This window comes from Varroa jacobsoni, unplaced genomic scaffold (genome assembly GCF_002532875.2).
Source record: "Varroa jacobsoni isolate VJ856 unplaced genomic scaffold, vjacob_1.0 scaffold_275, whole genome shotgun sequence".
Lineage (NCBI taxonomy): Eukaryota > Metazoa > Arthropoda > Arachnida > Mesostigmata > Varroidae > Varroa > Varroa jacobsoni.
In genome coordinates this window covers 127,126-150,797 of record NW_019213177.1, presented here as the reverse complement: position 1 = coordinate 150,797, position 23,672 = coordinate 127,126, and the positions used below count along the sequence as shown (strand labels likewise).

At 38.1% G+C, this 23,672-nt stretch overlaps 4 protein-coding genes and 1 long non-coding RNA gene across 14 annotated transcripts in view; 1 reads left to right on the top strand and 4 right to left on the bottom strand.

The window, feature by feature from the left end:
- LOC111258890 (acetylcholinesterase-1) overlaps positions 1-1,529 on the bottom strand; it is a 12,300-nt gene extending 10,771 nt beyond the window's left edge. Inside the window, exon 1 of one of the 3 annotated variants that reach the window (XM_086967630.1) lies at positions 1,290-1,529. In XM_086967630.1, the coding sequence (XP_086823756.1) occupies positions 1,290-1,300 (11 nt within the window). In that variant the 5' untranslated portion in view covers positions 1,301-1,529. Of the gene's footprint in view, positions 1-1,067 lie in introns of all 3 variants that reach the window. The other 2 variants (XM_022830449.2, XM_022830450.2) reach the window with 2 other exon arrangements.
- A 1,127-nt stretch (positions 1,530-2,656) lies between these two features.
- Positions 2,657-6,278, bottom strand: Trissin (trissin). 3 transcript variants are annotated; one of them, XM_086967632.1, is made up of 3 exons: positions 6,144-6,278; positions 5,075-5,179; positions 2,657-4,068 (listed from the first exon to the last, which is right to left on the bottom strand). In XM_086967632.1, the coding sequence occupies exons 2-3, from the start codon at positions 5,172-5,174 to the stop codon at positions 3,857-3,859; spliced, it is 312 nt and encodes a 103-aa protein (XP_086823758.1). In that variant the 5' UTR covers positions 5,175-5,179; positions 6,144-6,278; the 3' UTR covers positions 2,657-3,856. The 3 variants fall into 3 exon arrangements, with proteins under 3 accessions (XP_086823758.1, XP_086823759.1, XP_086823757.1); XM_086967633.1 differs by lacking the exon at positions 6,144-6,278 and adding an exon at positions 5,534-6,132; XM_086967631.1 differs by lacking the exon at positions 6,144-6,278 and having other exon boundaries at positions 5,075-5,526.
- Positions 6,279-6,735: 457 nt separating this feature from the next.
- LOC111258892 (uncharacterized) lies at positions 6,736-18,331 on the top strand. Of its 5 annotated transcripts, none has more exons than XM_022830453.2 (6): positions 6,736-6,827; positions 15,305-15,430; positions 15,880-16,029; positions 16,326-16,876; positions 17,189-17,357; positions 17,740-18,331. In XM_022830453.2, exons 2-6 carry the CDS (start codon positions 15,305-15,307, stop codon positions 17,872-17,874), a joined length of 1,131 nt encoding a protein of 376 aa, XP_022686188.1. In that variant the 5' UTR covers positions 6,736-6,827; the 3' UTR covers positions 17,875-18,331. The 5 variants fall into 5 exon arrangements, with proteins under 5 accessions (XP_022686188.1, XP_022686189.1, XP_022686186.1 ...); XM_022830454.2 differs by lacking the exon at positions 6,736-6,827 and adding an exon at positions 14,481-14,521; XM_022830451.1 differs by lacking the exon at positions 6,736-6,827 and adding an exon at positions 14,482-14,517.
- LOC111258894 (uncharacterized) lies at positions 11,175-12,740 on the bottom strand. Its single transcript, XR_002679262.1, has 2 exons — positions 11,659-12,740; positions 11,175-11,276 (listed from the first exon to the last, which is right to left on the bottom strand). It is a non-coding gene; the product is annotated as an uncharacterized LOC111258894 (long non-coding RNA).
- Positions 18,299-20,943, bottom strand: LOC111258893 (peptidyl-prolyl cis-trans isomerase NIMA-interacting 1). Of its 2 annotated transcripts, none has more exons than XM_022830456.2 (4): positions 20,778-20,943; positions 20,051-20,209; positions 19,636-19,739; positions 18,299-19,302 (listed from the first exon to the last, which is right to left on the bottom strand). In XM_022830456.2, the coding sequence occupies exons 2-4, from the start codon at positions 20,191-20,193 to the stop codon at positions 19,082-19,084; spliced, it is 468 nt and encodes a 155-aa protein (XP_022686191.1). In that variant the 5' UTR covers positions 20,194-20,209; positions 20,778-20,943; the 3' UTR covers positions 18,299-19,081. The 2 variants fall into 2 exon arrangements, with proteins under 2 accessions (XP_022686191.1, XP_022686192.1); XM_022830457.2 differs by having other exon boundaries at positions 20,051-20,206.
- Positions 20,944-23,672: the final 2,729 nt, after the last annotated feature.

The window sequence follows — 23,672 nt, the reverse complement described above, 5'->3', positions numbered from 1 at the left end:
TATAATACTTTTGCGATGTTTCCTAACAACTCGTAAGAAGTCCATAGAGCACGTCGTAGGGCAAAATTATATTCACTAGGTTAAAATAAAAAATTTCCTACATTGCCCGTTATTTTCTGTGGTCTTAGTGCCAATGATAATAATTTCTAGTAAATAATCATCACAGCAGTTCCGAAGGAAATAACACTGGTTGAAATAAATATCACATTAATTAGAGCCGTGTGATAGATATTTATTGGTGTGATTAGAATAATAAGGTTCCATTGGATTGAACAAGCATAGATGCAAAGGGTTTTCACTACTTTACCCCTTTTTTTCCTACTATGAATGGTAATGCGACTAAATGTAACACGAATGCAATGACTCGTATTCTTTGCGCTGAAACAGAAGGGTCCATATGGTCTGAAAACGTTGTATTTTATTTTGTTGTGCGTTTAGTGCTTTACGGCGCACGGCCAACCATTAATGAAGTTTACAAAAACATCGAGTTGCAAAAAGCAGGTACCCGTACGTGTGTACCATTACGGAGCTTTATTGGAGAAAACGCAGATGAGTTTATTGTGACCGCTTGGCCAAAAAAGCGGAAGAAGGAACCTATGAATAATCAATATTTGCAGCCTAATTTTACCTAACAATCGCACATGTAGCTTCTCTCGTCTACTTGGTCTCTGGAGCAATGCCAAACAGCACCGTTAAACACTTGCCAGGCTCCCATGACAGCGGCTGAGAACTAGCGCTGAAAGAAAACTTTGTAGAAAATGACGAATTCGTGGCTTAAGGCCCGTAACGCGACAAATACCCTACGAAAAAAAAGGCGCTTGTCAACCAAAACAACTAGGTTACCTTTTCGATGATGGTTTTGTTGCCTTTTCGAATCTTCTATGAGACAGGAGCTTGTTAGCTAATGATAATACATTTCGTATCACTATATACAAACTTCTAAAAGCGAATAGAAAATACGCGTTTCATATTTTCCCGTTTTTCTAAAAGTAAGAACGATATCGTTAATTTAGCATACAAATACAAACTAATACAACCAGTAGTTACTGTAACCATGTTACCCTTACCAAAAATAATTACATAAATTGATCAAAATCCTTTTTGTTTACGATTACGACTCAGAAGGAAAGCCGATGCAACGAAAAGCTATATACTGAGCTGTAAAGCTGTTACGTTTTACCATAACTCTCTTGTTTGCACACCGTTAGAATAGCACACTTCATAAAAGCATCGAACACTTGCTTTCATCACAAAAGCACAACAAATGCACAATCTCTCACCAAACTTACTTGAGTGTCATTGTCTTTGTTTATTTCTTCTTCTGCTTCTTATTTACGCTTTTTAATGATAAATATTAATAAAGTGACGATTCTTGCAGTTCTTCGACAGCACGCTATTACTGTCGACTGCCGTTTAAAATATAGTCAGAACTTTCCTTTTGCTTTACCGCTTGTGATTGTGGCGCCATCTAACGAGAAGAAAATTGATACCGCGAGGGTGCCGTCCTCTCGCAAATGGTGGCAACAATAGTAACTTGCTGTTAGCAAACCTAGCAGTCGGAAGCAATCAAGCAACTAGCCACTTTCTCGTTTGTTTTTTGTCCTTTTCGGCAAATCACCCCTTGCCTTCGGCGAAACGTCATGGCATTGTCGCCATTGCCGCTTGCAAATGCGCGGTTACATGTCGTCCACAACATCATGGACGTTTTCCAACGACACACAGGTTTTACGAAGCAATACGACTGCCAGCAACAATAGCGGCGGCTTCTAATACTGAAAGATAAGTAATGTTGTATAGCCTAACGAAAACAAGCCCAGCAAAACAAACGATTTTCTATAAAACTGTCTTTTGTATCCTGTGCTGGTCTTGTATGAAGTACTGTCAAATGTTTCGTATCCAGAAGACGGAACTTCTGTTCGTATTTCAATTTACCGGCTGCTTTAAAATAGCCTGAATAGTTATAGAATGTGTATTCAAGATAGTTTTGTTCCGTCGCAAATTTGAAAGATGATGGCAATGAGTAAATGAGAAAACAGGTCGCAAGAAATTACTGGTCCTTTAGGAACTACAAGCATAGGAAAACCAAATTTAGGTAAATATGCTGTTCTTCCTCAATGTACAAATGATGAGAGATAGCCCAAAGAAATACCCCAAGGCACCTTCACCGGGAGAATTTAATTCTCTAAACTAAGAGCGAGAACCGGTCGAGTATTTTTATGAACGATACCACATAATTGTGTGTAAGAAATTAACATACTATTACACGTCAACTAGTGATAACGACCGTAAAGATATATCTTTAGACATTTGTAGATAGTGTCGTCGACTAAAGTCGTTAATTATCGTGTCCAATAGACGTGTTTTTCTGTCTAGATTTTTTTCTTTTCAATTTTCATTCAAAATTTAAAAAAAAAAACAATTTTTTAGAATGGTAGGATAGATCTCACCCAATGAACTGTACTAATCGAACCCAGCATGTCGTTGTTAATAGAAAGGGAAAAGGGGTGTCTTAACCTCATTGAGGAATTGAAACCTTGAATATCATTGTTCGTTGGGTTCTCTGTCTCGAAAAGATAACTTGTTCACGGAAAAATGTTGCTAATACGCAAGACGATCGCTAAAGTCATTAATACTGAAATTAATCACTTCTTGGCTCTTTCAAGCGTCAGAATGTTTTATTTATGTCCAACACCTCGCAAAGAATACATTTTCGGCTTTATTTTAGTTAGAGCTCGCATACACGGTATTTTCTATGGAATGATTCGAAATAGTACGCTCTGACTCTACACTCTAAACTATTCTTTCTCTCTAGGGGCTAGGGGGGCCCCGGCGACGATTGTGACGCCGCACGGCGTCATTAAACGATTTCACACAACTTATCTAATAATCATTGTTGTTGTTGTTTTGTTAATGCACCAGCCTGTTGTTACTGCGTCCTTGAGCAACTTCATATTATTTGGCATAAACCACAATAACATCGTCATCTAGATGCAATTTTTATTTTACTTTCCTTCTACGTAGGCTGTTGTCTCGTCGCTGTCATTGATGCTGGTAAAGTTGCCAGTGTTCCTAAAAGAGATCACACGTCATGGCTGCGCCACGTTTGTTGTTTACCAGTTCAGGTAATTCGTCAGTGAAATCTACCTTGATGAAATTTAGACACTCGTCTTCTTAGCACAGTTACAAAAAGTATTGCACATTGAGTTTAGTGTACTGTTAAGGACAATTTGCCCTGCTGTAGGTCTTGTGAGACGCCTTGGTGCCACTTGTGCCTTGCAATCTTCCTTCCATTCTGTGCCTGTCGCCGCAGTTGCGCGCGATAACGTCCAGCTATTCTTGCCGACCCCGAGGCTGCAGTGGATTGTTCCAGCGAAAAAGTTGTCCGTACCACCGTAGTGTTTCATAGGGTCGAAATGTTAGCGAACCAACTATTGTGTATGTTTGGCTTCCGTAAGGCGTCCTGAGCTCTGCTGAACGTTCCTACGTATTAGTTGTTATCGGTTGGTATTTTTGTAATAGCAATTCGTTATGAAGTCTATCTAGAACCTGATTTGACTACGACCATCGTATTGCCCATTTCATGGGGCGAATGGTTATGTTTTTGCAAGACCTATGCATCCCTTTCAACGTGATGACTAGGAGAGGTTAATTAGAAATAACTAGCTTCCAAATATATTAGCTTACAGCCGTAATACTTTAGCTTTTGTATAACTGTTATAGCATCGAGGGTGAGTTCAGACTTAATGCATATGGTGTGCATTATCATGCTGTGGTTGAAATGAACTAGCTTCGGTGAGTTGGTCAATGAGTTTCTATCATTTGTAGAAGAAAAAGGCAAAAATTATGGTTATCCTATTTAGTAATCAACTGCGCAGCCGGCCTTCCTGGCTCGCCACACGGCCTGCTTTAGTCCAATAACGTTCGGTAGGGAAGCCAACGTCCCATCAAGAGTTTGAGTCCCTCCATTATCTTGTTCTGTATGATCCATTTGGGGTGGAATCAACTGAAGACTACGTTTCCGATTGTAGTTAAAGCAACACGCCCGGAACATGGCGGTGCCGCAAGCACCTGCGAATCCCAAAATCAACAAATATGAAAGCGTCTGCTAGCTACGTACAGCCATGAACGGATTTTCATTACATATAATGTTTCTTTTCTAAAACGATAAGATCACAATAATTTTTCGTGTTCGTGTTATATTGTATTAGCCTATCCACGGTCCCGGCTAATCAAATTCATTTTAACTCAGGCGCATTTAGATAAGTTAATTATTACTATATTATTATATTATCACATAGTAAATTATAATTAAAAGGACTGCTCTTATTTTACTAGACAGTGATGCTAAATAATGAAACGTAGAGTCCGGCTATTTGAATGAGATAATTCCAGAGGGAGAATAGCCAAATTCGAAACCAATGATAATGTCAATCAAATATAGGTCTAGCTGATGGGACTTCAGCTCTGCTCGACAGGCTCTTGTCTTTTATGAAGCGGAAACTACCAAAACCTAAAAGTATCATAGATTTTTTTGTTTTCATTGTAATCATCAACAGTCCAGCCCAGCCCAGCATACCCATTACCAAATTCTGCTAAAGCTGTTAGTAACTTGCTACAATATTAAAACGGGAGCCATATTTTGTAAGCACTTTACGAAGGGAACAAGAGTTGCGCGTTCATAAATACTCCTATGCGGACATAAGTGTGCATAATACACTGATATCACAAAGATACACAGATTACTCAGATTGGAAACCATTAACTTAGAAATTGAATAAAAAAATAATAACAAGGAAAACATTCAATAAAAGTGACTACTTTATGAAAATTGTAAGCGTCATACGAACCAACAGGTCTGAATCTCTGTATTTTAAATTATACTGCTGACATGGCCGTTAAGCAGACGGCTGGCTTCCAGCACGAAACTGTCTGTGCATAAATTCGAAACGACCATAACGTGTCTCTAAGATTAGCATACAGATACGTTGCCCACTAGGTTGACTCTCATATTCACTCTAGGGTGACATACTACACATTCTCAGCGGTACGTTACTATTACAATGTTTATACTGACCGGAACATTCTGGACCGCAGGCATTACATTGTCGTTCAGCGCACGCCGTGCTCAAAAGCACAACGAAAATTGCAAGCAAGATGAGTACAAACGTCTTCATCAGTCCTGGAGTATTAACAAGAGCTTCAGTCAGATGCAGAATGTTGAAAACAGAAATAATGTTACACCTATAACTGGAAAAGATTTCCTTCTGCACCATCGAGCGGCTTTTTATAAGCACAGCTTGTTTTGCAATGGGAAACACCCACAACGCCGTCGACCAATCAACGTGCTCTGTACACGTCTAGTCGTGATGATGCGAAGGGCGTCCAGTTGAAGAATGAGAGCCATCAAGAGGCTATTTAGGCTTGCAGTTAGCACATTCATTTGTTGTTCTTTTATATAGGCACTGAATACAATCTAATCATCCTTCACCACATATATATATCCATGACATTCAACCAATGTAGTTGCACACACCGTTAACAAGATGTTTCCACGCCACTTTGTCTTCGTCGTTCAATTAGGTTTATTTTAGATACATCGACCAATTAGGAATAACCCAAAGAAAATGTATTTTTATCTATAGATAATGTCTGAATAACTCAGCATATGAAGTTGAGAAATGTTTGTCATATTGGCCGTATTTAATAGTATTAAATCAGTCATGTTAAAACATGAGTAATGTGTGTATGTAACGTTTCAACTTTTAGCAGTTATAACTTAATTTGGCTAAAATTTGAAAGCCTTCGTTAAATTGTGTGCGCTCCTTTTAATTGGCCCATATAGTTTTTTCGACCTCGTCAACCTCGACAAAACTAGATCGCGTTTACCTGTAAATTGACGACCGTGCGCTGATTTCTGAAAGCAAAGCTAAAAATATAGCTGATACGAAGGACTTTGGTGTCCTCGAAAACCTATCTGAATTTATAGCGTCAGATTATACCTAAGGTGACGACATCGCCGTTAAGGCTAGCATCAAGAATACAGTGTAATCTTTATAATGATTTCTTAGCTGAGGAATCATTTGTCGGAAAGTCACCTAGAAACATGTTTATTATATGACGGTGTGTTTCAGAAATAAGTTTACCTTTTCTTAAGTTATCCGGGCATTGACAGTTTCAGTTCCCTCGTTTAGGAACAGCAAGCTGTTGATTCCCGCTACGAACCTCATGGCTGTATCAAATGTACTTGAGGGCTATGTGCAAACCAGGACCCAGCAGAGGTCTTTTCTCTGGGACGAACACATACAGTTCTTAGTAGTCTTTTTATGGCAATCGTATTGCTCTGCAGGAAAAAATTATGATTTTTGACAAAAGCCCTAAAATAAACGAACTTAATGCGCGTCTCCTTTTCCGGATACTAACCCCGGGCGACTTCCGGACTCGAACCAGCGTTTCGCAAACCCGTGGTTCTTATGAAATCAGCCTTCTAACTTCGTTGTTATCTACAACCTGCAGGCCCGCTACCTTGTTTTAGGAAATACCGATTGAAAAAAGAGTCACTTTAGCAATGCTTTTAGAGTCGCAGCAAATCCGCCCACGCCATCCGTTCTTTTTATTAATCCATTGCTCGGATATTTAGCTTTCCCCTTTCATTGTCATCAAATAAAGGTTTAATTCATCTCTTATGCCTAATACATAGTCCTGAATTTAGACTATTTGGAATAAGATGTAAATTTTTATTCCGTGTTTTCTTTTTTGTTTTGTTTCGATAGGATTGTCACTGCGGGTGTTATTGAAGTGAAAGCTAAGGCTCTGGTCATCATAAGCACGTAAGTTGAAGCGCGTAAAATCTGCCGAAATTAACAATTTAGACTCTTTATAAATTGACGAAAAATAAATAGACACTATTGAGTGGGGGTTGTAGCCAACAAAGTTTTTTTTTTTTTGTTTATTAGTACAACAATCAAAAGTCAAATAAAATATTTTTTTTTGTTCCAAAAAAATGACTTTCATGCCATAGTGCCTCCTTGACTCATTGTAGAAATTGGCCAGAGATCTCAATGGTTTATAATCGGAGATTATTGCACCTAAGAAACAGACATCTACTAAATTCCTGTTTCATACATCATCTTATGGACCAGGGCAGTGTTTATTTAGAAACTGGAATCGTTGAACCAATAAGGAGCTCGAGAGTCAGTTTTGTGGAAGTAGACTGTCTCATTTACGCCAGCTCAGATCATGCCTAAGAAATGAATAAAATCCTTCGCGAAAGCATAATGATTACGGTTGGCGTTTGTGACTGTGAGATAGCGATGTCTTGAATAGACACGTTGATCTTGGCTCTCCAAGGCGTCGATGTACTATTGGCGTTATGAGGGGTTATGAGAACAAGCTAGATCAAAAACTGAAAAGAGAGAAACGATCGCCAAATACTGATGCATATAGATTCTATGAGTAAGGTATTCTTGCATACTTGCGTTTCACTAATTTGTATTTTATATAGAATACAGAGCTTATTTCGGGTCAATTACATTCGCTTAATCCTTCCAATTCCAAAGGTACCTTCGGTAAAGTTTCAAGTCTTTCATGGCTTGAATCCTTTTGCTAAAAGTTCCATAAATGCAGTTTTCTTTTTGGGGGGGGGGGGGATAAGCATCAATTTTTTTAAATCTAAAATGCAAGGCTAAGTTATCTATGAGCCACAAACATAGATATTGAAATTAAATACTCAAAGGTAAGGTTGAACAATAAAAAGCAAATTACGAGGTGACACAAACTGTTAATAATTACCCCAGGTTGCTCAATGCCTATATTGAAATTGTAACCCCCATGTCCGTAATCGATCTCGATGGCGATCTTTCCTTATCAAAGGAGGTTGCCTGCTGAGATGTGCAGGAAGTAGGTGTACTGCTTACGCGGGTAGATGCCGTATCTTTCAAAGAGGGACGCAGCACTATCGAGAGCTGTGAACAATCGAACATTTGGCCTTATATAATGTTTTCGTCTAGTACATCGTACAATGTTACCAAAGGGAACCATCATTAAACTAAAGCGCTTGCTAACTAAGCTAACTAGCGTTAGCTAGATGAGCCTTAATCTTTCCTATGCGGTGATGCTTCACATGGAAAATGTGTCCAGCAAAAAAGCCAGACATTTGGCCACCGAGAGAGAAGCCAACGAACTGGATATTTTCGGCAGAAATATCAATTACTACACCGTTTGCAACCGATCCAAAGTACATTGTTGAATAGCGCACGCCTCATTTCCAGTCGGCGACAATGACGTTGGCTCTCACTCGTTGTGACAGCGCGAAGCTTTTGCCTTCATTTAAGATCGCCAGATCCGCCGGACGCATGTGTTATTAACATTAGCGATCGCCAAACATCGCGTTTCTGCGTCCTCTAACCCGAATGAACTGTTATACCAGTATATCATGGCGGGAGTATTTGGGAAATTCTAAGAAAAAAAATGCAGTAAGTACGCAGCGAGGCAAAACAAAAGTAAAAAAAAATCGGAACATGCACATAAGCGAAAAAAAAATCGTAACGATATGGAACGTGTTTCCCTTGTATGATAGTACCTGTGTGTAAAGTTTAAATTTCGGCTGAAGATAATCAAGACGTTCAGGGAAAATCCCATAAGGCTCCTTATAATTACATCCGAGACCGTTATAATACATAGCACTATTACCTATATTCTGTGACCTCCTTACGACTTTCTGCTTGAAGCATCACGTTGATTAGCACGTAAATGGCTCATCAGCATTCGCAAAGGCCCAGTTCATAAAGATGACCACTAGGAATAGGAAAGCACGTCTTCTTAATAGCGACATCAGCTGTAATTCGACCATTTACGTGTATCTTCTAACCGGAACAGACAGAGTCACTGATGTTTTGCAAAAGAAGGTTAGAAACAACTAAGATACTGTAGAGAATTATTGGGTATTACCTTTTTATTTATATTTGACACTAACGTTTTCAAAGTTGCTGATCGCATATGTGAACGAATTACCTTAGCAAAATAAAGACGTCATTAGTCAAGTGTTACCCAACTCGTCGGTCGTTGAGGGCTACAGTTTGTGCAATGCACGAGAAGCTGCTGTGTCGTTTCAAGAGCGTCCAATGGTTAAAGAATCACTGCGCATCTTCGATATTTGATTTACCACCATTATAATGGAAGACTAGTGATTAATTCCCGGTTAAGCGTCTTCGCATGCAATATAGGAGGACCGTTCATACTTAGGGTGCGCACACTCGAATGTGTGATCGTGCCGTCTCTAAGGGCTGTGTAAGGACTGACCCGAAAAAGCTGTAGTAGAAATTGAGGACACACACTGGCGCCAAACATTGAATTTGAATTAAGGATATCTCGAATCCAATCGCCTTGCACTCTCATCGTTGAACTACTTTACCAATCACATATTAACTGTTCTGCTAAGAAGATATTATAACGGTTCACTCTGCAATTTTTGATATCATTTTCAAAAATCATCAGTAACAAAAGCTCACTAATCGCTTTTAAATTACACAATACCAACAGTAGCGATAGCCAATCAATGAACATCCTATAATTTTCTTGAGGGCCACAACCTTTCAACTACGTGCTAAAAAGAGAAGAGAGTACCTTTGCTATTTTTTTTGAAAAGACATATCAAGCGAAACAAAGAAATATATTGAATACAGCTTCCTTTTAAAGGAAACTAATATAAGATTGTCAATAGATTTTCGGATGCAGGCACGTTTGCTGCTAAAACCTCTGCTAGAACCCGTGTTTGAGCCGAGTCTGCTGACTCGGCTCAAATACAGCTTCGACTCTTCATTTATGAGGGAACGTAAGATTAAGCAGTAAATTTTAATCGAACATAAGAAACGTATATATTAACATATGGGTAATGCAGCAGTCCTATACACTTTGCATACAATCTAAGCTAAAAATAATGTTGCGAACCCATGCACAATTAAATAATGTAGCAATTAGCACAAGTTGTCAATGTCATTACAAGACAAGATAACCCATATTAAGCGTGAGTTAGCTAATAAAAAAATTAAATTCTATCATAGAATTCAATCTTGAATCCATCAGTTTTAGATACTAAATATTTAAGTTATATCTTGAAAAGGACTAAATGGAGCTTGGTTATTATGCGAGAGCAGATTTTGTTCGTGTATAGGTAGCGTCCCGAAATAGCCACTATATAATCACGACTGTGATAGTGATACACATTCTTTGTCTTAACGCCTTGGCAATTCTCACAAGGGCTAAACGTTCGAATACAAGGCTGCTAAGTTCAATCTGCCTGTTCCCAAACACCATCGACATGGGTTATCGACTAACCTACTAACGTGCTAAGCATCGTCTGAACATTTTCGAAAAACGATCCCATAAAAGCCGCTTCGCCGTTCTTTTTCTGACGGACAGTAGAGTGCTCGGCTGCATAGGTGGCGTACGACAAAGGAATATTCCGGGCACATTCAAAACAGCAGTTTAAAAGGGGCTCGCTCAGATATTGAGCAGCGAATCTGAGGGGTTCGAATCGTAGCGGTGACATGTCAGTGTGCTAACACCAGCCTGCCTTCCCTAACGTCGCCTTAGTCATTTGATTTCCACTCAATAATTAAACTCCCTAACAACGAAGAGAAAGAGCACTTCAAATCTGCTATTATATCATAATTGATGCAAAACTACGCAACGTGTTTGAGGCGCTTTTTTTAGATTTCTTCAGATATTCACTTGGGTGCAAATCGAGAATATGGGTAAGGTGTTGCCGTTTGCACTGTGTGCCCACTACTTTGTCGATAGCTTTGGTAAAGCAAAAAATTAATAGAAGGTTTGCATTAGCCTGCATCAAAGGCTCCCCAAATTCCAAGAAGTCGTGTGTTTAAAGTCGCAGGCCTTCTTTCCGAATGCCAAATAAACAAGCGTGAGCAAAAGGTGTGTGAGCGCAATTTGTCAATCGCACGGCGCATAAAGCAGCCCAGTAGAGAGCGTAGTCTAACTCGAAATATATATATTCTCCTTGATCTTTTGCACTGCATAAAACCCACGCTGTGAGTAGCAGCTAGGCTAGTGGCCTTCAGTCAATTTAGGTTTTACTCTAATTATAGGTAGCGTTTGATGCATGGGTGCATGGTCTAAGACTATATGCCGTTGTATGATTGGAAGGAAAAGTCGATTGATGCATGATTATGAAATATCCTTTTATTACTTTTTTTTGCAAGCTCTTGTAAGAAATTGTGCCCATAAGTATACGACCAGTCTCTTAATGCGGACATATTTGCCTGAAATTTTAAATAAAAGCGTGAATGATAAGAATACAAACGGTAATCAAAGTATATAACTAAAAGCACCAGTTTTGAACGGGCGTGCCAATGGTGTTAATCAACCGACCGAGGCAGCGGCTCCGCTAATTTACTTAGCCGTCGGATACGCTAAATCTAATCACTGCGACACATCTATGGCAAAACCACACAAAGATATACCTCAGATGGTTTTCACATTTGTATTTTACTCATTTGCTTCTCAGTGTGGTGTACAAATCATATACTAAAAGGCAAGAAAACAGCCGCACATGTTGGCCTCCTTGTACTAAGCTAAACGGAAGGAAAATATTTAAATGGGATAAGTCATTTATTAATCTAAGATGGCGAGATCGTTACTAACCTACTAGCAAGGATATGGGTCATTTTGGATTCGCGTTCACGAGAGTTAGGAACGAGGTTCTCTAAACATTGCTCAGCCATGAACTGCTAACGACGTACAGGTGTCACAAGCATAACACGAGGCGCTATGGTTAGAACGAGGTATTATACCGCTAGTTGGCAGGTCTACAATTTTGGCAGATTTGCAAAATCGAAAAAGTCAGTCTAATTTACAATTGAGCAATAGCGAATTCTTTCAATAACGCCACTTTAATTTCATAACTTATCAAAATTGCAAACTTTGATTTCTGATTTATTTACTGAAATGGAGTAGCTACATGAACAGGAGGTTAAAGCAGCGAAATGGATAACCCGATACCAGCTAAGAATCAAAGAATTTTTGGACTATTGCAAATGTAGCTCGAAAATAAACAAAGTCAATAAGCACTTATGCTACGTTACACTCTTGCACTAAACATATCTAGTCTTTTCTTGGCTTGGTCTACTTGGTATTAAACAATAAATTATCATTAATAAAGGGTTAAGCTATACCGTATAGACCTATAATAAATTTTCTACATGACTCAGGGGTGCCCCAACACATTATTATTATTGTCGTTTACCAAAGTATTCTATAAGTTCCTAATGTCGGCTTTTTCAATATGCTGTCGCAGCTTATGGTGTTTAATGGTGGGCAAAGAAAGATTGATCAAATATCTTTGTTGCTATAATGGAGGGACAAATATACCTGACCTAACAGGACGGTAAGAAATTTCTCCAAGAATGACTCTAACAATTTATGATGCTTTGTGTGTAAAATGATTTGGTGAGAAAACACTATGATAAAAATGAATCGACCGAGCCGCTCGGAACGTGGCGCTTTTGAAAGACCAATTTGCGAAAATTTTAGAGTGAAAGGCAACCAGTTAAGGATAACACAGCGATGGCTTAATTGCCATAGAGGCGCCGAACCATGAGCACAAAGGAGAACGAATGAGATATCTACTACAAACTATCAGAATGTTTAAACTAGATAGAGTATTATCGGAATCAGGGCAAGTAAACCATCCACGGTACGGCAATGGAAACACCGAAATCGCAGGTCTGAATCATTAAACTGGTATAATGGATCCATAAAGCAAAATCTAAATTGCCAGGAGTAATTATGATTGGCGAGAGCCACTTGATCCCACTATTTAAGCTGTATGAGGAAAGCATCGCTTCGTAATTTCCGAACTAATTTTTGAATAATTTCCTTAGCCCAGTACGAAGGACCGGGCTCCATAGTCGTAATAGAATTTGTTATTTAGTTGAGTCGGTTCCGCCCACTAGTAAGCGGCGACATTAGCGCTTCGCTATCTCTAATAGGATATTTGAATAGGACAAATCAGTACGCCTGATGCTCCTTTTTGCTCTATTATGGTCGTATTAACTCCATATTCCATTACGAACTTGCAGATTCACTCGATGACCCTATTAATGAAAATACGCAGACTTTATTTTAGTGTGCATCTCTAGATTACGCACAAATTGTATTGTATTCTGTATCGTAAAATGTAAATGTATTTATGCACTAAATTTTATCGTGTTGTACTTACGTAACAATAATAAACATGTATGTAAAGTTTGGGATTTTTTTGATAGGGATTTTTTTGGGATAAGCATTTTTATTTTCTTGCCAGACAATGAAACTTAAGGTCTCAGAAAATTCGATACATTTTTTATTATTTTCTTCCTCCACTTCGGAATTGCGTGCCGAAATACGAGTATGTTTGCCTATATACGGCAAGAGTGTTTCGAAGAGACTTCGTTAATTCTTCGTCGCATGAATTGAAGCTTCACGAACCTTACTCATAACTGAGTAATCGTATATGGCGTTTCATAAAATACTTTTATTAATGATGCCTCTAGAGGAAAAACACCTGTTAATTAAGGAGAATGGTTATTACATCATTTAAAAAATGCACTTTACACGTGTTGCGAATTTCTTGGCTAACGACGTAATATTTTATTAGTTGAAACGGCGCTTATGATGTGTTGGCAAGGTGACTGATGGGAGGAAGTCAGAGCGCGGCAGCTTGAAGATTCATAAAAATACGTTATCAGACGCGCTGAAAATGACAAAGAAGGCAGACTTTGTTAACAATACCAAGAAGACTCACCCTTTTTCTTCTTGGCTCGTTTCGCTGCAAGGAACAAACGATATTTCTAACAAAGCGAATCAGCAAGCCCACTGGTAAAAAAAAGTTCGAAAAAAACGTCAGTTAAACACTAGCAGCTGCCGGGACTAATCGGTTTGAAAAAACTGAAATTAATTTAGAATGATAAGTTGGTTATTGGGGTCTTCTGGAAGAGTTTAACATGAAACAAACTGCCAATAAGAAAATAGCGTAATTTTACGTAGATGCTATCAGAGCATGATTTTATACTTACTCGTATTAGTTCTTTTCTTCCTCTCTGATTTATTTTCTACTTGCTCTTGTTTATTGTCAGAAAGCAAAAATCTCACGAAGTACTTTCTAAAATAATTCTGTGCTCCGTCCTCGTTACTTCATTGTTCCAAATGTGCGTACCCTCCGTGCCATCTGTGTAGAAATTTTTCACTAAATTTAAATAAACACTCATAACGTAGTAATTGATCCTATGCATATTACGAGCGCGTACTTCTATTGGACTGTATGCTTGTTAGCATGATTACTAGTAGCAGCATCAATATCTGACTGGTCTTTATGATCATATTCTTCATCCAACGTAGTTCGTAGACTCTCGCGCCAAACCATGTTCAAAATTCCGCGCCAGTATACGTGGAAAGGGCATATTTGTTTACAAAGAATGCATTTGATCAGGATTCTGATATTTTATGGCAGGAGTTCTAAAGAAGGCAGGTCGGCTAAATTAGAACGTACTGTGTGTGTGTGTGTGTGTGTGTGCCGCATGGGTTCTATCTGGCTAATTTTCGTAATTTGTAGCAATCTTATAAACATTTAAGTCACCGAAAATATAACGGTTCGTGTGTACTGAAAGTGTTAAAGTTATAGTGAATAGTTCGTATTGCAGCACTGAAACGTTACTGAGTGTCTCCATGCCTTTCTTTTTGGTCGGGGAGGTTACAATGGTTTCTCCAGTGACTGAACTACTCTAAAGCAAAATACGTTTATTTGGATTATCTTCCAAAAGTAGAATCAAAAACTTTTTGTTTTGTTTACCTATATCTACTCTATTTCTATGTAGTTTGTTAGTAAAGTGCATCATTGTTGCCTTTATGCAAGTTCGCTAAGGGTCAATGATAGACTGCACACACTTCGCCTAGGTAATCTCTTCTTGATCACTCCAGCAGTGACGACGACAATGCTAATACTTTGCTAAAGCTTATACATAAGGATGCTATTTTATTAAAGTATTCTTTTGCCAGAAATCATCAAAAAATGTTTAAGAAAGAAACTTTATTAAAGACAGATAAGAAATAAGTGGCTTGACAATGTTTATCGTTATATATATATATATATATATATATATATATATATATTATTTATATATGTATTATTTGCTAACCTGCTAAAAATTCAATGAGCTTTTCTATTACCGCAAATTCTAGTTTGAGACAGAAGTCACTTGTAATTACAATGTAACACGAAAGCATGCAAATAATGGAAAATGTATTCTTCCAGATGTCTCTTCCATCTTCGCACATCGTAGTCTCATCGGCAGGGCCAATATTTTCGGCTGTGTCGACATTTCCACAGGCAACTGTGGTATCGTCCAATCCTACTATGGTGCAGCTACCTGTCACCGCTGTGAGTATCATGTTTCTATTATTCTCTTAAAATTTAATAACAGCTATGCAAAATTAACAAATATAGTCGCAAGCAAAACCTCAATTCACGGCAGTCTGGTATGACAACTCAATTATTTTAAGAAATCTAGAAAAACACTAGACAAAAACTTCGAGGCAGCTTCTTTCTGAACTTATTTCATGTGAGCTCGTAATATTTTAATATATCTACCTGAATATGTGAAAGAAGATGGGTCGGGGTTCCGAGATACATCATTTAAGATTTAAGGCATTACGGCAATGGTGCTAGGTTAGTCCGATTGTCTGTTATTACTTTAGTGTTGTGTCATTCATCTACATTTATATGGATGATAAAGCTTTTAAAGCCGATGATAGAGCCGCAGAAGAAAAGTAGAGTCGTTTACTTCATTAAATAGTTGTTATTTCTGGGTGGAATATGTGATGCCTCAGTTATCGACGAGTGGAGGCACCCTTGTAGCGGCACCGGTCGTTGCTCGTCGTTCGATTCAAACCGCTGTTGGAGGTGGCGCTTCCCCAGCAACTTTAATTAGCACTGCCGCAGTAACCACATCAGCAATTCCTACGTCTGTTACCGCTAGGGTAAGTCTTCTCTAGAACTGACATATTGAAAAAGAACTTCCAATCATTAAATAGTAGCCTTCAAAGGGACAAAAGAACGAAGTAATCATCTAAGTAACTAATTACCAAGTAGTTACATGTTGGCGAAGGAGAATTGCACAGATCAATAGCTTTTTAGATACCTCTGTACTAAGATATTATTTGCCGTATTAACATAGTTAGCATTTTTTTTTTCGTTTCTAACGTATTCACTCTTTTGCTTTAGCCAATTTTTAGAATAATGCAGCTATTTTTTTTGCGATTCATGTTGTTTCTAGATCACAAATAGCCCGCAAGTTGTCACACTTCCTTTGAGCACGCTGCAAGCTCCGTTACGACCTCTAGCAGCTGCGCCGTCAACGCCGATCAATACAAGCTCTTCCGTCCGACCAACTTCCGACCGGTCTGTACCAGCGTCTACTCCAATATCGGCAGGGACACCTACTATATCAACTGCCGTTGCTGCACCCCCGGCCGGAAATGCAGTTACCGGTGCCGGAGGAGGAGCACCAAAATCCGAATCTAGCAGTGCCGGGCCGACTAGCGCAGCGACAGGCAATGCAGGCGGTGGCAACACTTCAAACAACAGTATCAGCAACAATTCAGGTAGCGGGGGCAGTTCAAGCGGTGGATCCGGTAGCGCTAGTGGTGGAAGTGGAAGTAATAGCAGCAGTAGCGGCGCTGGCCCAGGAGGTGCGAATAGTAGCTCGAAACAACAGCAACAGGAGAGGGCGCGTCAGGAACGCGCAGAAAGAGATAAGGAAAAGGAGAAAGATCAGCATGATCAGGAGAATAAAAACGACGATAAGCAAATTCTCAATAGAGAAAAGTACGTAGTTCTGCTTTCATTAATTGACGCACGTTTTATAGTAGACGCTAGCCATGTATGCCAGGCCTGATTAGCGTTTTCTTCAGTATTTTAGCGAATATTTATCTGGTTCTAAAAATGCTAAGTATAGCTCAAAACCTACTGTATTATAATAATGTACATACAAGGCGTTAGATTTTTGGTATAAATCATTACATCGTTAATGAGCATCTTGTAAAAATAATAGACATCAGCAAAATATTGTCTATCAATATTTTTTTCGCTGATGTCTATTATAATATGTCTAAACTGTGGCCGTATAAATCATTACAGGCTAACCGAGCTCGTTAAAGAAGTTGACCCCATGCAACAATTAGATGAAGAGGTCGAAGGGGTTTTACTTCAACTGGCGGATGATTTTATCGAGAGCGTTGTTAGTTCGTCATGCCTTATGGCAAAACACCGCAAAAGTCAGCTTCTCGAAGCTAAGGATGTCTCCGTGGTATAGTATTTTACCTATACAAAATGGATCACAAATCTTGTGGTATCAACCTATAGAGAGCACTAAGTAGGCTCCGATGTTTACTGATTAAAAAACAATTACTTTTTTTTTGACAACAGACACCTATTTTGTCTAGCATTAGTCGTTTATTGAAGTAACTTTCAATGCTGAAGCACTTTTCAGCGCGTTAAGGTATTACATACCTCATCTCGCCTACGGGAGTGCTCCTGTCCACAACATAGCTTGGATATATACAAACGTTCTGTTCAGGTAGAAGTTGAATTGTTCACGGGTACTTTGCTTTTATTTCCAAGCGCCATGGTAAGAAACAAACTCTCATTTTCATAACCTCCATGAATATTAAACGCTTTCTTTATTACAGGTTCTGGAGCGTCAACATAATCTATATATTCCAGGCTTTGGCGGTGAAGATCTGCACACGTACAAGAAAACATCAACTTCTGAGGCTCACAAACAGCGTTTGGCACTCATTCGAAAAACACTCAAGAAATTCTAAAAACTGTATATTAATATTAGCAAGATTTCAACCGCGTGACATAATAAGCGCCAGCGTATATTTATTATTAAATTTACTACCAAATCGAATCGAAAGGCGAAGTTTGCTGTTACAGATAGGAACGCAAAGGTCAGTTAGAGATATAACTTAGTAATCCTAACGATAATGAGTATAAAAGTTCAATAACTAATTGAAATAATTACATGCCAAATAACCTTCTGTAATAAAGAATTGTGCCCCTGCTACCAAACAGTAATAATAATAATGTAATTATAATACAAAAGAGGCATGTAGAGTAGAACGTGGACTACCATTGCTCCTAAATAACCCAAGGAAGAAGACGGGTTTGAATTCATAAAAAGACCGGTAACTTCAACGTCACTGTACCCAGGCTTTTGTGTCTATGTAAAATAAAAGGGAAATATTTAATAAAAAACAAACCGAAGTTAATATTTAATACGTGCTTTTTTGCTTCTCTTTCACTAGCATACACTTCCGTAAGTTTATATCTTGTTTTGTGTATTATAGTTAGAATCGACTGTTCGTTTTGTTTTGACATAAATGCCCCCTTTTACTTTTTACTCGTCAAATTATCCGTCTTTTCACCCAAAACTTTAGCCAAAAAAAGTTAGATGATCTATCTAACTAAATGCATTCATAAACAAATATATCCATTATAGCTGTTTATGATTCAAACGCAATGTTTTCTGTCCTTCAAATTATTCGAAACATAGGAAACAGCCCTTCTTCTCTGGCTTCTCCGGTTCATTCAAAGATCACTTAACATAGCTGGCAAGTAACAACAATGTTTCCTGCTATTGTATTTCATTGTCAAGTCACAATTAATTTCTAAACAATTCAAACTCTGATTCAAAAATTTTGTGCTACTACATTCGCTACACAGTCTTTCGATTTTCCACTATGTGTCCGGAAAAATGGCCATTATATATTCTAGTGTTGTGATTCTTATTATCCGAATAGATTCCTCTGTGGGAATTAACTTTCATTCTATGGAATAGGTTGCCCGCAGTATCGTTATCTGATCACACACTCCTTACGCCTGACGGACACAGATGCAGTATAACTGAGCTTTTAGAAACCCCGGAACTATTAATGATAGTTTTTATAATAGTATTTTTTTAAGGAATATCGGCTGACTTTATTCTTAGTCAATTATTGGTGTAACATCAGTGACTCACTCGACAGCCTACTCAATTCGTAGAATGAGATGAACTCCTGAATCGGTATCCACAGGCCCCGACATCTGACCTGGTTGTAGGATAAATGAAGCTTCTTCGAAGGGTCTTTGCATTGCTCCACGTCCAAAGAAGCCCAAATCTCCGCCCTTGCGAGCTGAGCTGCAATCCGAGAATTTAGTGGCAAGGTCTTCAAAGGTCGCTGATCCAGCTTTAATACGGGATTCGTAGTCTGTTAAGGATAAGGGGATATATAATGAACTGCTTAGTTTATAGCGGACGGCACATTATCTGCTATCAATCATTTTCTCTTTTGAGGAACTAGATTGTTATTAGACAGTTAGTGTTTTTTGATTTCAAGTCTGCATTGATATCTCGTTGCTGTTAATAACCCAGTTCTTGAGCTGCATTAATACGCTTTATAATTCGTAAAAAAAACAGCTTTTAATATGAGGTGTATGTCAAGAGCACAGATTGAATGAGTTTGGTTTTTAAATCGTTTGAATCTTTTTGCTATTTAAACTAAAGCTAACGAAAAGCTAAAATTTAATAAATCTCTTTGTACCTCGGAGAATTTCCAGGGCTTCTTCTTTGGTTCTTGTAATATTCTCCTCTCTCCAAGACGAAGGTCTCCTTGAATCCCTATGTTTTACCAGCAAATGTCGCACTCTTCCGCAGAAAAAATACAGAAGGCCTACGCAGTTAGATCAAGTACCATTTCAAACTAAATTCAAAGATATAACTATTTTCGTGTACGAAAATATTCGAAATGCTCATGTGTTAATAGACTCATTACTAAAAGGTTTAGACTGCTATTTCGGAAAACTTAATGAACATATTCAGCTTTGTTCCAAACTGAATTAAAAACGGCTAAAGTTATTCACACTGACAATTTTCTATAGGTTTAATCTTCGATGACGTTTGCTAATCAAAGGTTGTCAGTATAGTTGTAGCGTCGATATGACCACTAGGTTACCCACCGGACCTTATCGCCCTTAGGTTGGGCGGGTTCAGTTGGCAGTTCCCACTGCGATTCTTTCGTGTGCACGTTTAGGTAATAGCAATCACCAGAACTGCGCGAAACTCGCTTTTCCCATCCGGCGGGAAGAGATGCGTTCGACATTTTGAATTTTTTTCTGCTGAATAGAGACGATTAAGTTAGGTTAGGTACATGGATGTATAACAGGCAAAAATGAACACCGTTTAATGTACAAAAAAAAAACAATGTATATCTCTAAAGACAGAAAGAAAAAATAGCAGAGCAGAACAAATCTGCATCGCGTCTGCTTTGGTACTTAAATGATACTATTTTTACGTTCACTCATCGTAGGAAAAATATTAAAGCCGTTGAACATACAATGGTTACTTCGTGTTGAAAAAGATTTCTTGAGTAGAAAGCAGGTGTCATATGGTACTAAATAGATATCACTATAGATCTTGTAGTTGACACTTTTACATAGAACGAGTAAATACGAAAACAAGAGTGGTCTATCAAGAAATGTGCCGGTATCAAACATAATTAAAGTGCTATTAAAAGCATTCTGGTAGAGAATAGTAAACTATCCAGATCAACCTTCATCTGAACAACTAGTTAAAACTGCAACCAGAAATCATGGTTGCTCCAAAATATTGAAGGCTGTCATCAAAAATATCAAACACCTCATAACTGTACATTACTTTCAGTCAGTGCAACAGTGGCATCCATACCTTAGGTTGACAACCCAAATAGTCTAATGCTCAAGCTTTACAAAGGAAGATACTGCAACTGAAGTGCGTATGTTTTCCTACATAGACAGAATCCGTGATAGGAACGATTAGCAGAGTAGATACAGTCTCCTCAATAGTCTCCCGAACCCGGCTTATTCTGCTCATGAACCACCAAATAAACACACAATAGGAGTCGTCTGCTCCGCCGCTGAACTTCAAATCTGTCAAGTTCATCAGAAGATGGGCATCCGGCTGCAAAAATGATTCGCACTAATCACTAATTACTTTGTTCAAATTAGTGGTCAGCTAGCTTAAAAGATCAACCAAGATAGAATAATATAGGATATGTCATTTCAAAAACACGTTCTAATGTTAGGACGTGAGCATGAGTGAATTAATATATTGATAAAAAAAAAAAACGAGAAGTTAAAAACACCGTCGATTCATCTTGTAGTCACCTGATAATCCATGTTAGCGTACGTTATTGTTAATAAGTTTATTCATCAGTGACCAATTTAGGATATTCGTAGTAATGAAAGCCTGGCATTGACTTTTTTCCTTGTTCAAGGTCGAAATGACCTGTGGCGGCTGCCGTCGCAACAATAACAACAGCAGTAGCTGGAGAACAATAGCTGAAACAAAATGATGCAAATAAAGACATTAGCTAAGACTCGTATGTTGATTACTGTCACTATTATCCACAGGGCCGTGTGGTCTTCCAGTAGTCGCCATAGAGAACAGCATATATTACAGTTGAATGACTGACTGTAAGACGAGTAGTGCCTCATCCGCACCGGCGATGGTATGGTGAAAACCAGATTTATTCGCATATGCTTATATAAGACAATGCATTGCTGATTCTACTACAATCTCATAACAAGCAAGCATCTTTGTTACAAGTCGCTAATAAGGTCCGAGTGGGAGGACTCCCCTAAAGGCCGCTTCCCGAACGTCAAAGGAAGCTATTGGACATTTTTCTTTGTACGTTAGAAATCAGCGGACTCAGCAATCATAATGACCTCAACAGCTTCAATAGACTTCTTAAAGACGAGAACCAGAACTCTTGGTACATCCGCATATCTACAACGATACATTACCGCAGTATTTCTTACTAATTACTTCTAGTGGGATCAAATAAATACACGATGTATCTACGCAGCAACTGTAAATGCAACTTATATGATATATACTCAAACTTACGAACTTACAACGAAAACTAAATCACAGAAAGCTCATACGTTTATTGTTTCCTTCTTTTTTTTCTGATTGGGCAAATGAATGCTCAAACCTAAGCTTTGATACTTGATAAAAATTTCAACATCTTGGGTTTGAGTGGTTAATGTGGCACACCCATAAGTGATGCGGGTTATTACGGAGTTAATCGACAATAGTCTTTGAAAGTGACAAAGCCAAAATTCTCAAGTCTTTCTCAAGTGTATAATGCGTACAAATCCAACCAATGACAATTTAGCAATTTTAAAATTTCATAAATTCTTACCACGTTAATAAATTAATATTATTATTAGCCTTTTTCAAATGGAATTGCTAGATAGAAGGTGGATAAAAAGGGAAATATCTCTTGAACACGACGCCACTATATATATATATATATATATATATATATATAATGTTAGTCAACACAACATACAAAAACTAATAATAAAATGAATATATACCAATCAATAGTTAAAGCCGACTTTAAAAATAATTTTGTCCAATATTGTTGTTCTATTTTTACCCATACTATATTAACATTTCGAATATTAGGAACATTCTTCTGGAAACCGTTAGATTGAGGGCTGGATATTGTGGTAGGTATCTATATTAAAATCGTTGTTTTGGATAAACAAAGCGGGGAAGCCTTTAAGGAACGAGGACGGGTTATGTAAAGCATTCAATTTACGGAACCCCAATAAAATCTAAAACCATTTAGAAAATCTTTTGAGCGTGATTTCAATGCAGAAAATATGCTAATTAGCAGTAAGAAGTCCTGCAATCCGCGATAAATCAGACGGTGCGCCTTGCTGTCTGCCATAAACCCATTAATTTTTTTTTATTAAAGATAAAGCCCCTTTTAAGAAGTAAACATTTTCGCGCACGGTTTGTGTTAACAGGCATGGATAAACCTCCTTGCGTGACACTTTGCTTTGTCTTAGTAGTGTATATAATCATTTACTGTAGAAGCCTATTGCAGCAGAGTAATTGCATAAAACGGACTAAAGTGCTACAAATAGACTCTTTCAACACCTTTCCAGCAAATCTATTCAATTTAGATCACGTTATAACAAAAATTTTCATAATTTACTGTATATACATATTTTAGTTACATATATAGGCGCAAAAATGGATTCGCCCCATTCGACATCGTTTCAGCAATGATGTAGAAATATTAACAAAACGAAACAAATTTGCACTTATCAAAGATATATAACTCAAGGGTAGATAGCTTGGGTGGACGTTTGCGATACAGGCAAGTATCCAACATGTCTCAGTATTTCTAGTCGAGAATTTCATCTACTTTTACCATTATCTTTGTGTCTGATTGCTTGAGTTATTATCCCTGAGCTTCATATGGTCTGCTAAGCAAGCTGTGCTAGGTACTTCTCTCACTCGGCAACGGAGTTCTTTTTCTAATTTTACTTCGTATATGAGCATGCTCAGCTTCTTGCGCGGTTTATTGTTTATTTCGATTCAATCGGCAGGAGATTTTTTTGCTACCAATACATTAATAAACCACTAAATAAATCCGAAACTAAGAGCATATAGTGGAACTGGTTGACAATGTGAAAAAATCTATGACATCACCGACGACCATATACCAAGCAGTACTTCAAAAAGTCAAAGCCGAAATAGACACTTAAAAGTACTCCAACAAAAGAAAATGACTTTGTTTTT

Coding starts and splice junctions, on each gene's coding strand:
- LOC111258892 (XM_022830451.1), top strand. CDS start 14,497: ATGGCAGGAGTTCTAAAGAAG. Junction 16,030..16,325: donor CTACGTCTGTTACCGCTAGG/GTAAGTCTTCTC, acceptor TGTTGTTTCTAG/ATCACAAATAGCCCGCAAGT. Junction 16,877..17,188: donor CAAATTCTCAATAGAGAAAA/GTACGTAGTTCT, acceptor AAATCATTACAG/GCTAACCGAGCTCGTTAAAG.
- LOC111258893 (XM_022830456.2), bottom strand. CDS start 20,193: ATGTCGAACGCATCTCTTCCCGCCGGATGGGAAAAGCGAGTTTCGCGC. Junction 19,740..20,050: donor CCTAAGGGCGATAAGGTCCG/GTGGGTAACCTA, acceptor TTTCTGCGGAAG/AGTGCGACATTTGCTGGTAA. Junction 19,303..19,635: donor AGCCCTGGAAATTCTCCGAG/GTACAAAGAGAT, acceptor TATCCTTAACAG/ACTACGAATCCCGTATTAAA.
- Trissin (XM_086967631.1), bottom strand. CDS start 5,273: ATGGTGCAGAAGGAAATCTTTTCCAGTTATAGGTGTAACATTATTTCT. Junction 4,069..5,074: donor CTGCGGTCCAGAATGTTCCG/GTCAGTATAAAC, acceptor TGGGATTCGCAG/GTGCTTGCGGCACCGCCATG.